Source organism: Helicoverpa armigera, chromosome 25 (genome assembly GCF_030705265.1).
Source record: "Helicoverpa armigera isolate CAAS_96S chromosome 25, ASM3070526v1, whole genome shotgun sequence".
NCBI lineage: Eukaryota > Metazoa > Arthropoda > Insecta > Lepidoptera > Noctuidae > Helicoverpa > Helicoverpa armigera.
Window position 1 is genome coordinate 5,914,680 of NC_087144.1, and position 14,433 is coordinate 5,929,112.

Consider the following 14,433-nt stretch of genomic DNA (forward strand, 5'->3'; position numbering starts at 1 on the left):
ACCTGCCATTTTAACATGTATTTAATACATTGTCATCGGCAGGTGCCATAGTTCCCGTAGTTACCCCATTCCTAGTCCATTAGCATCCCATCACAATAGCCCAAGTAGTTTTCATCCATAGTTAGCAATAGTTTAGCACAGAACCGGGGATTGTCCTTGGGTACATTTCTATAGTGTATACAGGGATAATCGTCAGTTTTGTGTCACCATTTCATTAAAGTTGTCTCAAAAGGGCTTCAGCGTGTTGGCTTCGGCCCCACGTTCGCCTCCCAAAAATCCGGGACTCTATAGTCCCGAGGTCTGGAAGAGACATACATTTATAAAACCTTGTTACAAATTTCAGGTTACACGGAGGCGACAACGTGCAGATCAAACGCTACTTCGTATCATTCTGGAATGGCGTCGACCTGAGATACAAACTGCTCAAAGGACCCAGAATACGGATATCCATTGCTGGTATCATTATTTCTAGGGTAAGTTTCTTGTTAGACTGAATTGTGCTTAAATACTTTGGAATATGGTTGGCTATTCTTTGGTAAATTATTTAAAATTTTGGCACACTTTGAAGATAGGTAGTATCTCACTTAAATTAATTTTCTAATGGTAATATAGTTTTGATTTAAAATATTTGTTACCTGTACTAGGTAGCCAATTTCTAGCAGAAAGTTCAAAATTATATAATACATAGGAAGATCAAAAATTAAGGGAGGTGTAAAGAAAACTAAGTTAGAAATCTTCTAGGAACACATTTATTGAAAATTGAATATTGCAGAAAAAAGTACCTATGATTTATTTTATGAAATGCAATGTAATCAAGTAATCAATCAACAGGCATCTCAAGAGTTAGTCATCAACTTAAAATTAACCATTTCATCTGTTTCTATACAGAGTTCTTCAATCAATGTCTTTTTAGATTTAGGATACCCTTCTAGGACAGCATCTAGCATATCACTGCAAATTCTTTTGCGTTTTCTGAAACAAAAAACCTATAAAATATTGTATAATAAAAAATATATTTTATTTATGTTTATAACAATTACCTACCTATATTCTTTCAACAATTTCTCATGCTCAGTCATAATAATTTTCTTTTCTTCAACACTTACAACCTCTGTGGAGGTTTTCAATATATCCAACTTTTTTTCAGTTGCCTCTGTTCTATTTTTAATTTCATCAATAGTTGTTTTTGCTGAATCTGTGGTTGGTGTTGATGTTAAATTTTTAAGATTTATTTCAACAGTTTTTAAGGCATTTGTTTTGTCTGCTAGTTCTTGAGTGAGAGTTTTGAATAAGGCATCATAGTCTGTAAGAAAGAAAATAAATTAATGACATTAAAACAATAATGATTTAAGATAAAATTCTTAAAAGAATTTAGTTCACATTTTAACCAAGTTTTGGGTAGAATATTTATGTACTGACCGGTTTTATCACTCTCTTCAGTAACTGTGTCTACTTGTATAGCAGCGTAAACTTTTTGTTTTCCATACAATTTGCACTTGATTTTACCAGCTTCACTCAAAGCGTCCAATGCTTTTTGTATTGCTGACTTAGGAAACGCTCCGCGCAAATTTACTGTCACATCTGCACAAGAATACGGACGATTCGTGTCTACTAAGTATTTTAACACTGCCTCACTAGCCATTTTAATAAAATATTTTAATGTTAAAAGGTAAACAAACGCCGAATTTAATTTCGTAAGCTCCCGCCAACGAGTCGTGTGTCAAGTGTCAAAATTTTGACAGCATATTTTGTTAGTGATGTGCGTTACTTATTTTTTAGTTTTAGTAACATTCAAACAAAAATCGATAAAAAATGAAATGACATTTTAAATTTCGAATTTGGCTGAGTGATGTGATGACATAAAGTAATAAATTATTGATAAAAAATTGAAATTACTTATTCATCGAAAATATTTTAGTCAAAAATTATGCAAATTTATGTATTGTGCTTAAATAGATGTCTGTTTTTTTTATTTACCCGGCCCAATAATATCAAATTCAAAACAATCTCCGGAACCTTTCCAATGTACCGAAGTCTCGTAATATTTAGCTACCATTACTACTCGTGGTCAATCGTCTGTAAACAATTACTTATTTTACAGTACGTAGATACCTGTTGATTTTTAAGCTTAGTTTCGGCATAAACATCAATTTATAGCCCTTCACTATAAAATATAAAAACTTTATCCAACATAGGTACAAGAGAAAAGAATACCACGAGACCACACCGATAAAACCTGAACTGGCGTCACCTACCTAAGCGACAAACATTGAATCAATTTGTATAAATTAAAAACACCTGCAATATTAATGAGATTAATGGTGGTTATTTAATTGTGATGGTATAAAATCATATGAATTTATAAAGCCAAACAAAAACACAAAAAGGCGACGGAAACGAGTTTTGTTACCAACTTGCGAAATTGCTAAAAAAACTGATTATTCAAGGTTAGGAAAGTTACCTGAAGACAAGGCTTTGACCTTTAAACCTTAACCATTGTAAATACCTACTCTCAGGCTTCTTGGGCATCAGTAAATCGACTTTTAAAATAACAAGCAAGAACTTGTCTTCGTTTATGTATCGATATTTTTATGGGGTTTACGTTACAGAAATAAGAATTTGAAACTTTAAGAAAGAGGCTGTCTATGTTTTTTGACCTTCTGGACCCGATGGTTACTTCCTTATGCTACTACCTACACACTTGAGTATATATTTTTTTTATCTTCCTGTTCTAGGGTCGGGATGCTACACCATACCTAGAAAGAAATCGTGTCGGACGCGATGCGATTGACTCGGCAGCGGCGCTCACTGACATGGGCAAGTATCTGTTCAGAGAGCGACGCTTGCCTGTCTACGACATCGCTGTTGCCATTACCAAGTAAGTATCCTGAAAATACTTACGGCCGTTTTCCTATCCTAGCTATCTGTAGTTTTGCAAACTAGAGACAGAATTTTGACATTAGACGCATACCTACCTACACGTACCTAATGTCAAATAGGTATGTCTAGTACACAAAACAACAGATGGATAGAATATTGGGATATGTAGAGATATTCTTTTTATGAATTCCACGAGTAAAGTTTGTGTCGCAATTGATCTTAAGTTTGTCACCATTTCTCAATATTTGAAAGTAATAAGTTGCACACGTTTTATGTAACTAAGACTGGATTTTGTTTTAAGTATTTCTAATGAATAAATTATGGACGCAACACTGAATAGCTAATTAAACAGATATTATATTGTATAGGTAAAAAACTTGGTTTTATAGCAAACAATATTTTTATGACTTTTCAAAGAATAAGATACGGTCGATCGATAATATCAGTGACAATCATGACTGGAAGATCTTAAGATTTATATTCTAGATATAAATATGTGTGTATAGGTATAAGTTCATGAACACATATCAATGCATTTAATTAAAATCAAAAATAAATACTTAGACCGTACCTACTTTTTAGGAACCTATTTTTGAACTAAGTTTTCTCACATTATCCTATAATTTTCTTTGACAGTATTGGTATATGTTTATGATATTGACCATTTTTGTGTAAAAACTCTGTGTACACTCAACAGAATTATCATAAAACAAAATATTTCTTGTTCATGCAACTCTTTCAGGATGAAAGGTAAGATGGTAAGTATATCAACGCTTCATTATCTCAATTTAGCGCCATTATTCAAAGTAATTACTGTATAAATACGGACTGTGGTCTCGATAGTTTTAAGACAAGATACGGTGAAGGTCAAGGACTTCTTATGAAGATGAGGATACTAATTTGACCAACAGGTATGACATGTGCCGACGTCGCAAGGGTGGTCGCTGTACAAAAGGCACCGCTGGTAAATTAAATTTTAAAACAAACGTTCATTAGGATGGTGTTGTCAAACGGCGCGGCATTAACCGAGGCTTGACAGTGAACATTAATTACTCGCTTCATTATTATTATTTATGAGGTAAAGGATTTGGTAATGGCGCTGAATATTAAAAATTACACTATACAATAGTCGCTTGCACAAGACGACGTTTTTGTCTACGTTGTAGTTTAATTTCATTTCCTACATGAAATGAAGTGAACGAACAGTAGCCAGATGATCCAGGTTTTTGTAGTACAACAGGTTCTAGCATCTTATTGAGTTTTATTCTTTCCATGCAATTTCAGACTAGACATGTGCAGAAGACAATTTCCCAACGATGCGTGCAATAGAGGGACAGCAGGTAGGCGTGTTACTGAAATCTTACATTTTCCAAAGCACGCCTTTTTCATCAAAGTCCCACACCTATTTGTTCACGATTATACACTTTGGATCCATAATCCACTGAAAATTACCTTTACCCAAATCCGTGATGTCATATTCGCACCTTGTGAATAATATTCTGTCTTTTCTGCAATTATTTCTTCTAGATTATTTGTAAATTACTGTGAATGCATCATTCTATTAGATAACTAGATGTTGTTGTAAATATTAATATTCTTCCATTTTATGTAGTTTCATCATAAAAGTTTATTGCATTTATTATGTCTACGTTGTCTCTATCTAGTTAATTATACATAACGTTATATGATTAAACTATTTAAGCATTTATTTTCATCATCATTTATTGTTTTCTAGATACTATCTGACTTCATCGAAATATAAATATCTCCGAGTACGTAAATAACAAAGTTATAAAGTAGGCATGATACTGCTTTTTTTATTAAACAGATTATCTAATAGCATGTGTTTATATATTAACTGATAGTATTTTTGTTGAAAATAGTATTTATTTTCGACTGAAACTTTTTGGCACAAATTAAAAATCGATTTAGTAGAGTATTGTAGTCGACTTACTAATTTGTGGCCATAGTGGCTACATCACTATTGGAACTAATAGACAAAATAAAAAGCGCGGGAACGTGAATGTTTTTTGCTTTCTGCTTTTTTAATTAGGTATTATTATAATTATTTTGAATTTGCTAAAAACATGTAAATATTAGGTTAAGTATTTATTATTTTTATTTTAAATAAACTAATCCTGCTTGCTGGAGATGAGACTAACAAGGGATAAAATATATTTGCAAATAATTCGGTGGCTTCGTTTTTGCATGTATGAATTATGCTATTATAAATAAGCAATGCATGTTATGTGTATCCTTATAATCTTCAACACTGCACTGTGAGTACCTATTTTACATAATATTTAAGTACCTAACTATTTTATGTGTCTACATACCATCTTCCACGCATCATTCATGAAAATGTAAGTAGCTAGCATAAGCTTGTAAATCTTGTATTATTTATTACTTACTTGCCTCTATTTACCCGAAAATCCTTAGTCCCAAGATCACGCATTCATTTTACGAGCTCTATTTCATTTTTGTTATTAATCTTACCCACTTTATTCAATTTTTGAGTGTATATTTTCTGTTGCAACTTTTTGTACTTACCTAAATTGAATTTGATCATTTACATTCCTCCTAATTCCCTAATTTATTTGAATTTGCACTTCAAAATATAAGTTTTCATCTTTAAAATGGTTAGTAATCAGTTTAAACTCAATTAATTGTACAAAATTCTCACACAATATTAACTGCAAAGGTTTCGCGTACGTTGGCGGCGCTTGCGTGGTGAACAAGAGACTCGAGAAGGTGAACTCCGTCGCCATTATTGAAGATACCGGCGGTTTCTCCGGCATCATCGTCGCTGCTCATGAAGTCGGACATTTGTAAGTATATTATAGTACCTTTGAAGGAATATTAGGTATTTGACCAACTTTGAGAAGTTTAACTTTAACTTTTGATGAAGAAACTGGCTGTGTCTCTTTTTTACCCGACTTCTAAAAAGGAGGTTCTCAGTTTGGCATGTATGTACCTGCCTATGTGCGCCATTTTGATGTGGCTTTCAGCACGGCATTTGTCAAACTTAGAAGAGGGTTTGAGGTAGATATTATTGAAGTCAGTACCTAATTGTTTTTTTTATGGAATCCTTCTTTATTTAAAAAAAAAAACACCACAGCAGCTTACCATTGCCAACCTAACATCATCATTACGCTCTTTCAGACTAGGAGCAGTTCACGACGGCAGTCCCCCACCGTCCTACCTCGGTGGTCCAGGTGCGGAGAAGTGCCGCTGGGAAGACGGCTACATCATGTCCGACTTGCGACACACGGAGAAGGGCTTCAGGTGGTCTCCTTGCAGCGTGCAGAGTTTCCATCATTTCTTGAAGTGAGTTATTGGGATAGACGTATTTTTGAGAGTGCTGGTGGCATTGTAGTCATGATAGTTAATATCATTAAGTAGTGATTGTTATTAATTTAATTATTGCAAGACCTTAATTTCACACCTTTCTGCATTGTATGTTTATTACACTACATTATTGTCATGAGAAAATTTTATGTTAAGTCATAGCATCAATTTAGAAGTGTCCTATTAGAAGAGCTTTTACTTGCTATCCCTTAACTATCTTGTTAGTAACATCAACTATTCTCTTAGTAACATTTACTAAATTATACATGACTATAGATATTTAATTATTTATCGTAAATTACAGCGGCGACACAGCGACGTGCCTATACAACTCTCCCCACGAAGATGACTCATTACCACGCGTGTTGCCGGGACGACTACTCACGTTAGACGCGCAGTGTCGGAAGGATAGAGGCACTAGGTAAGCTATCTTACACTAATTGAAATAACTTCAAAAGTACCTACTTTTCATGTTTAGAATACAAATACTCTTCAAGTTTGGTAAGAAAAGCTGCATTATTATGCAGTAAAATATTATTATATGCTGGTTACTTTAGGGCATACCCCAAACCGTTCATAATTAAAACAAATGAGGTTTTATTTTTGTGATACTAAGATAACAGTAACATTAAAGGCTTTTTTTCTTTACCTAAAGACATTAGACAAGCTTCTAACAATATTTTCTTAAAATTTTCAGCGCATGTTTCAAGGACGAGCGAGTGTGCGCGCAGCTGTTTTGCTTCGACGCGGCGAGTGGGTACTGCGTCGCATACAGACCCGCTGCTGAAGGATCGCCGTGTGGCGATGGACAGGTAAATACTTGTTATTACGGTGGACTACAGTATTATATCACATCGTTCGCGAATCTTTTTACTAGCTGGAAGTCGACCCCAACATGGGAAAAGGCTCGGAAGATGAGCCTCTGCCAGCGGCTTCTCCCGCGTTCCGTGGAATTTACTCTGCGCACCTGCTAAAAGTAGCCTAAGGTCTTTCTCGATAAATGGGCTTTTTATTTTTGAACTGAAATAATTTTTCGAATAGAATTAGTAAAATAAATTTTGTTTTCATAAATTGCTTTTGGCCCCTTTCTTTTTTTTTGTTCGAAATAAGTTTTTATTATTCTATTTATTCCATTACTAATCTAATTATTTTAATTCCAGTATTGTATAAACGGGCGGTGTATAACAGAACACGAGAACATAATACCTGACTATTCACAACACACGCCGAGCTACGTGCGTCCTGAAACGAGCCCGTTCTTCGGTAACATTACCAGGTGTGTATAATTGTATCCGTTACTTGTGGGATAGTTCGTGTTACCGACTGGATAGTATATGTTACCGGTGGGATAGCTAGTGTTATCGGTGGGATAGATGAGTTATTAGAGAGATAGTTAAAATTATACGTTGATATGTTATAGTTTTTAAGTTGTTTCAAATGTGGAATGTATTCCAAATGCTAATTTTAAGGTAATTATGGCGAAATAAATATTAAATATTTATACAACCATACCACGAACACAGCCGACTCAATATAGCCACAACACTGGCTCAGCCAATGAGAACACAACACATTCTCATTGCAACCAGTTTGTGTACATACAGGGGCACACATTACTAATACTGTATTTTTTAACACATAGTTACGATGGAACGACACAGCCGTACGTAGTTAGTACATCGGCGCCACCCGCACAAACAACAAAATACTACCAAAAGAGCACAGAATACACAACAACAACCAAGAAACCATACTTCCAGTTCACTACAAGAAACCCATACTTCTTCACTGAAAAATCTACGACGACAACACAACCACCGAGCGTCACCTACCCGCCTTCGATAAACAAATACTCGATCACATCAACAAAAAGTCCTTACGACTTCAAAGACTTTACTACAAGACCAACTACCACAACTACAGCGAAAAGAGGTTTTTACAACAAGGAAGACTTCGACGGTTTCTTTAGACGGTCCACGACCAAAAGTCCTTACCAAGACAAGAGTGTAAAACCAGTCTTTAAGATAGGAACTTACTATTCTCAAGCGAAGAGTAGCGATAATTCTATTCGACCGGACGCTAACTCGCAACAAGTGCAAATAGAACCAGCGAGGTTACTGTTCTCTTATCAAAGGAATTTGACGAGCGGGACGCTAGTACAACCCTAGGTTGACAAATATTGGTAAGGATGGACGATGGATGATCATACTTTTCATGCGTCGACATCTATACATCGATTCTTCCAGCCTGGCCGTTTTTTGGTGCAGTTGACAGTTGCTGTCAGGCGGTATTTTCCCGTTGAAAACTGACAGCTGTCAACTGCACAAAATGTCAGCCTGTCATTTCACATTTTCTGGAATGTTCTATCGTAGTTTTTTCCAACGATGATGAAAATTCTACCTTATACATCTTATACATACTCTGGAATGACATCATTATGTACATAAATACTTCTACTACATACATATCGACTATCCTCCACTACTTCAAACATGATGAAAACATTACATTGTACATACATACTCTTATTTCTAAGTTTTTGTGCCATATCTATGTGAATAATATTATTTCTTATTTACCAGTATTGTAGATAATTTTACTTATATGTTCATGTTATGTGTCTAATCATAAGCATGTTTGTTTCAGTCTTGATTTTAGATATTACCTACCCACTTCATAAATACCTACTATGATTTTTAGAACATAAAATTCTATCCATACTGTATACAAGTTTCGATATCATTCATTGCATCCATATACTCCATTTTAATAGGCACTATAAAAAAATATTTTTTACACAAAAAAGATTCTAACGAATTGAGAAATACCTCCTTTTTGGGAAGTTTTAATTTGACTAAAATAATGCTGAGTTTTTAATTTATATCTTAGACGCCAATGACTGTGTTTCGGATGGCACGTTAAACTGTAGGTCCCGGCTGTCATTGAACATCCTTGGCAGTCGTTACGGGTAGTCAGAAGCCAGTAAGTCTGACACCAGTCTAACCAAGGGGTATTGGGTTGCCCGGGTAACTGGGTTGAGGAGGTCAGATAGGGCAGTCGCTCCTTGTAAAGCACTGGTACTCAGCTACATCCGGTTAGTCTGGAAGCCGACCCCAACATAGTTTGGGAAAAAGGCTCGGAGGATGAGGATGAATGCTGAGTTTTTAAATAAGATGCAATATCAAGATTATTGTTCTTTAGTTAAAGTAGCTAAAACTGCCTACTAAATTGGAGTACCTATTACATAATAATTCAGTGATAATTAAGTAATTATTTTTTCTAGCAGCCGCCATTAACGCTAGAGCGGGTCGAGCCTTGAAGACTGTCACGCTGGGGCGTCGCGTGGCCGCAGCCCACGTGCGTCGCTCCGGTCACCAACACATTTCATATTGTGACCGCACACACCCAGAAACACCTCTACATCAAATAGCCAACATTTTAATACCCCAACCTCTAATACTCGAACTATAATTAATTTCCTAAGCAATAAAAGCAAGCAGACAAACATTTTGCTTGTTTTTATTCCGTATAAACTCGTTAAGATACGGGAGTGTGCGTATTGTGTGTGAAATAAATTGCGTCCGAAGACAATGCTTTATGAAAGTGTCGGACGCAGTTCCGTGAGTGATATTACAATGTGATTGTGTTATTAATGAACTTATAAGTACACTAGAATATTAGAAACGTTAGGAGCAAGTCCAAGTGTCCTGCGGTCGATTCCATTCGCTTGGATAACGAGAAATACTCTTAGGTTTGAGATAAAAAGGTTGTAAAATATCATCAATGTTACATAAAAGAAACTGCCACGAAGTGCCTTTTATACAGTAATTATTAAGAAATGTTAAAGTAAGATTTATTTTTTTATTTTATTTTTTTGTTTTTAAAACTGACTTCAAGAGCGACTGGTTCGCGGTCTTCTGAAATTAGGTTTATTCTTATTTTAAGTAAATTTTACATTATACAAAACTTCAATTGGTTTTTTGTTCTCATGAAAATATCAATTTGTTGTATTTTAAGCTGTTTTTAATGTCTAAAATTATTTATGAAGAGATATTAAATCTAATAAAGTTACCAATAGTGTAAAAAATCTTTTGCAACGTACTTTGGTTGTATGGAACATGCCTATATAAGACATTCCGTGATATTAAAACTTCGACATCACTTGCCGTTGATATAACTATTTATTGTATGCGAACTATTTATGTATAAAAATCTCTATATTTCCTCCAAAACTGTTTAAATTAGGAAAAAATATAGAAAATAACGAATACCTACTGATTCTATTGTTTTATTTACCCTACTGCCAAAAAAAACTCGTAATTTTGGCAATCAGCCATTTCTTAAACTAGTAATCAGAGCTTGTTTTTCAGTGAGCCGAAAACTCCCTTAGAAACGATCCAACATGAGACTAATCGCGGGTGGAGCAACCTTAATTAAAATGTAATGGCACAGAATACTATTTTCAAAAAAGGCGCTAAAAATTGGCCTCAAATAATAATATTTTTAAAATTATCTAATATTGACCATGTCTGGAGTAAATTTTGTTAATGAAGTTATCTTTTCTATTACATTTACAGATAAATCAAATATTAATTAAAATAAAAAAATCGTTTATTCAAAGTAGGCTGAAAAATAGCACTTTTCGAACGTCAGAATTACATGAGACAGCCTCAAAACGCCCACCCTACACCACTTCTTACATGTTATTACTAGGAAGAAGTGGCGCATCAAACTCCCCAGATACACAATGCCTGTGTTTCTTATAAAAAAATTATCTTAAGTAATCATAAAGAAATTTTTTTAATAATTCCAATACTTGATCTCACTCATCATGTAGGTACCTACTTGATTCGGCTCCTTAAAGTTTGATAATAAATATTTCTGTTAATATACGTTATAATGCGCTAACTTTTTATACCTAAATAAGATTTCACTACCCTTAGCGCATCTTTCATGAACTGCAACCATTGAGCTTGTAACTGCAACTCCACATCGCGCTGACGAATCCTCTCTCTTTCTAACTCTTGTGCCTTTCGCTCATGCTCCCTTTCACAGTCTCTAGCTTTCCTTTCATACTCTTTAAACAGTTTTAACACTGAGACTTTTTCTTCCTCTTCTTCTTTCTTTCTTTCTTCTTCTTCTCTCTTCTTTTTTGTTGGTGGTTCCCAATCGGTTTGTGCTAGAGATGGTGGTGTATGTGGTGGCTGCGGAGAAGGATCAGGAACAGGTGCAGTAACTGCAGGTTGACTGCTCGTCCTTGGATTTTTCCATTCATCTGAAGACATTGTGATGCAACAATCAATGGGAGTACTATCCTGCTAGCTTTTGAAAACAAAACTTTGCAGTATTAAAGGTTATACATTGAAATAACATGTAGGCTACTTTTTGCCAAGGCTTAGGAAGATGTTCTCTCCACTGCTGGCGGAAGCTAGTGCTAAATAAATATAAATATGCCAACCTTCAGAAATAGGTGTAAATTCATAAAGAACATCATCTGCAGTCAATGCGTCTTCCGATTCTGTGGCCGGTGCTTGTAGAACTGACGATGTATCTTCTTCCACAGCATCAGTCTAATGGAATAAAAATAATAATTGAGTACTGCAAGCAAAGGCTACCTCTAAAGTAAATATAGCTTTAGCCACATTATTATATAAAGTGGTTTTATGAAGTACCCGCTTTAGTAATAGGTTTAGTCCACTAATTTTATTCAGAACGGTGGTTTAAAGGTGGTACAAAAGCTGGTACTTTTTTAAAACCGCGTTTTATAATAAGGAGGTAGAAGTCTAGAGTATTACCAAAGAAATCGTTAATGCTCATAAAAACAGCAAAGTTTGGATATTGTTACTATATTAACAAAAATCATAATAGAAATGAAGACAGCCACACAAGAATAATTTTAAATGTTAAATGACAAAACTCAAGTGATGAACCTATTTATTTGTTACAGGTATGTAAGTTACAGACAATTAAAACTTTTCAGATCATGTCGATTTTAGCTATTTATTATTATTTCTCTGACATTACACTCATTACTATGAAGATAAATAAATATGTACTACATTGAACATCCTTGGCAGTCGTTACGGGTAGTCAGTAGCCTGTAAGTCTGACAACCAGTCTCACCAAGGGGTATTGGGTTGCCCTGATAACTGGGTTGAGTAGGTCAGATAGGAAGACGCTTCTTGTAAAATATTAGTACTCAGCTGCATCAGGCAAAAACGGTAGTCAACCTCAACATAGCTGGGAAAAGGCTCGAAAGATGAAGCTAAAATAATAAGAAAAATATATCACACCTGTATGAATTCTGCTTCTTGTGTGGGCGTCCCAGCAGCAGTCTGCACTCCAATTATATTTAAAACCCTGATCTCCAAGTCTGTCATTGTTTTCTTCAGTCTCAAATTCTCCCGTGCTTGCCTATTTATTTTTAACCACTTTTTCTTGGTATTATTTTTGTAATCACACCAAACCTACACAAACATATATAAGAGCTGGATAAGACTGACATAAATTCAAGCACAGAGTACTTATTGTGTAAAGTAAGTTTATTGTGTTTGTTCCGTTGGCTCTACAACTCTTTGTGGGTCTTACCCTCCTCCAGTTATCACAAAGCTCGGCCGTTCTTCGCCAGTTGGTAAACTTTCTCATCTTTCTAAGGTGTATTCAATGCAATCTGCACCAATTTTTCTGAGCCCTTCTTAGTTTATTTTGTTATATGTGCATAATTTTACCTTTATACGGATTTGATAGCCTTACCTTCCGCCACTTTTCCCCTGTTCGAGCATCCCCGGAGCCCTCACTATTCAGCAGATCAACTAACTCCACCCATTTTTCCAGCTTATCAATTTTATCACGATTAGTTCCATTGGATTTAGATATATCGCCATGCCTGAAGTAAATTAATAACTATTTAATTATGAATGGAACATGTAAATGATGGAAAATATGTTCTCCACCGTTTACCTACATGTTGTGCAGTCATTAACATAAATTTAAATACTCGAAAACACCATGTTCGCGCTGGTTTCCCACTTGCCTGTGATAGACTAAAATAAAGTGCTTGTCAAGCGCTTTTTATGACTTGGGTTTCGTCACCGCTTGGTCCTATAATTCAACTTAATATTTAAACTATTTGGACTTCCGTATACAAAGACTAGCTTTTTTAAACTTCACGCAAACATATTTTCAAAAATTAATATTCTATTGAAACACTCATAAAATTAACTTATGCTTCAGAGAATGAATTACTAACTTTTCCATGAATTCAATCATAATGGTAAACTGCCGGTGGCTGGTTCTCATCGTATAAAATGAAATTATAGTTTCAGCCACGGGTTTCAGCAAACACCATACCTACACAACGTTCAACTTCAAAACAAAAGTTGGCCTTGAATGAGATTCGGTCTTGCTATTCCGTCGTTCGTTTAGGAATCATCCGTCAAACTAAACAACGTGTTCAATCAGTTGAATTATTATGCCATTAATTTAACAAAATCAACCTTTTCTTCTACAACTGTTTCCAAAAATATCAACTTTTTAAAATTAACTAAATACTTAGCCATTTTCTGAACGAAGTGTATGATGAATTAGTGTAAGATCATTTTTGTTCTCTATATTTCCCATCCCTGCTTACATTAGTATGACGTCACTAACGGTATCGTATCGAGCTCTCGTTTTACCGCCGTTCCCATATTCTATCTATCTGCGAGTATGCTTACTAGAAATAGATAGATAGATAGATATATTCTTTATTATGCACACCAATTAAAAATCAACAATAATAAACAAAAATTTTGAAGTTGGTGACACAATGGGCGGTCTTATCGCTAAAAGCGATCTCTTACAGACAACAGATAGGTAATTGACACTACTTGTATGGGGCTAATGTCAAATTCTATCTTTTATGGGTCGATTTATACTAGCGCAGAGTCGAAGCGCATCGAAGCGTATTTTTTTTTACAACTAACCAATTTGCACCAATTTGTGTTGTTCGCGCGCAGACGCGCGAATTCCGACGAATGTGCGTCTTTTTAAAATCTCCGAAGTAATGTGTGCGTTACGCCGTGGAGTTAAGATTGAATTAGTTATGTTCAGTTTTGGATAGACGCTTCGATGCGCTTCGACTCTGCGCTAGTATAAATCGACCCTAGGCAAATCAGCAGATAGAATATTTTGAACGGTCATTAGTCCGTTATAGTGCAAAAGTCG

General features: G+C 35.1%; 3 protein-coding genes across 8 annotated transcripts in view; 1 reads left to right on the plus strand and 2 right to left on the minus strand.

The window, feature by feature from the left end:
• The window catches only part of LOC110381445 (A disintegrin and metalloproteinase with thrombospondin motifs like), a 154,309-nt gene extending 143,803 nt beyond the window's left edge, over nt 1–10,506 (plus strand). Inside the window, exons 8-17 of one of the 5 annotated variants that reach the window (XM_064041361.1) lie at nt 344–473; nt 2,736–2,878; nt 3,792–3,844; nt 5,582–5,708; nt 6,043–6,207; nt 6,533–6,649; nt 6,926–7,040; nt 7,389–7,504; nt 7,871–8,410; nt 9,515–10,506. In XM_064041361.1, coding sequence (XP_063897431.1) covers nt 344–473; nt 2,736–2,878; nt 3,792–3,844; nt 5,582–5,708; nt 6,043–6,207; nt 6,533–6,649; nt 6,926–7,040; nt 7,389–7,504; nt 7,871–8,396 — 1,492 coding nt within the window. In that variant the 3' untranslated portion in view covers nt 8,397–8,410; nt 9,515–10,506. Of the gene's footprint in view, nt 1–343; nt 474–2,735; nt 2,879–3,791; nt 3,845–4,164; nt 4,221–5,581; nt 5,709–6,042; nt 6,208–6,532; nt 6,650–6,925; nt 7,041–7,388; nt 7,505–7,870; nt 8,411–9,511 lie in introns of all 5 variants that reach the window. The other 4 variants (XM_064041360.1, XM_064041359.1, XM_064041363.1 and 1 more) reach the window with 4 other exon arrangements.
• LOC110381444 (homologous-pairing protein 2 homolog) lies at nt 740–1,708 on the minus strand. Its single transcript, XM_021341785.3, has 3 exons — nt 1,420–1,708; nt 1,045–1,303; nt 740–972 (listed from the first exon to the last, which is right to left on the minus strand). Exons 1-3 carry the CDS (start codon nt 1,640–1,642, stop codon nt 837–839), a joined length of 618 nt encoding a protein of 205 aa, XP_021197460.3. The 5' UTR covers nt 1,643–1,708; the 3' UTR covers nt 740–836.
• LOC110381443 (uncharacterized) lies at nt 9,142–13,586 on the minus strand. 2 transcript variants are annotated; one of them, XM_021341784.3, is made up of 5 exons: nt 13,478–13,586; nt 12,982–13,114; nt 12,522–12,695; nt 11,687–11,798; nt 9,142–11,503 (listed from the first exon to the last, which is right to left on the minus strand). In XM_021341784.3, exons 1-5 carry the CDS (start codon nt 13,525–13,527, stop codon nt 11,133–11,135), a joined length of 840 nt encoding a protein of 279 aa, XP_021197459.3. In that variant the 5' UTR covers nt 13,528–13,586; the 3' UTR covers nt 9,142–11,132. The 2 variants fall into 2 exon arrangements, with proteins under 2 accessions (XP_021197459.3, XP_049701711.2); XM_049845754.2 differs by lacking the exon at nt 12,522–12,695.
• Nucleotides 13,587–14,433: the final 847 nt, after the last annotated feature.

Excerpts from the sequence above, each read along its gene's own strand:
- LOC110381444 (XM_021341785.3), bottom strand. The coding sequence starts at position 1,642 with ATGGCTAGTGAGGCAGTGTTAAAATACTTAGTAGACACGAATCGTCCG. Across the intron at positions 1,304-1,419 it reads TGAAGAGAGTGATAAAACCG|ACTATGATGCCTTATTCAAA; the intron begins GTCAGTACATAA and ends TCTTTCTTACAG. Across the intron at positions 973-1,044 it reads AAATTGTTGAAAGAATATAG|AAAACGCAAAAGAATTTGCA; the intron begins GTAGGTAATTGT and ends TTTTTGTTTCAG.
- LOC110381443 (XM_021341784.3), bottom strand. The coding sequence starts at position 13,527 with ATGAGAACCAGCCACCGGCAGTTTACCATTATGATTGAATTCATGGAA. Across the intron at positions 13,115-13,477 it reads ATGATTGAATTCATGGAAAA|GCATGGCGATATATCTAAAT; the intron begins GTTAGTAATTCA and ends AATTTACTTCAG. Across the intron at positions 11,504-11,686 it reads ATTTACACCTATTTCTGAAG|ATGAATGGAAAAATCCAAGG; the intron begins GTTGGCATATTT and ends CAATGTCTTCAG.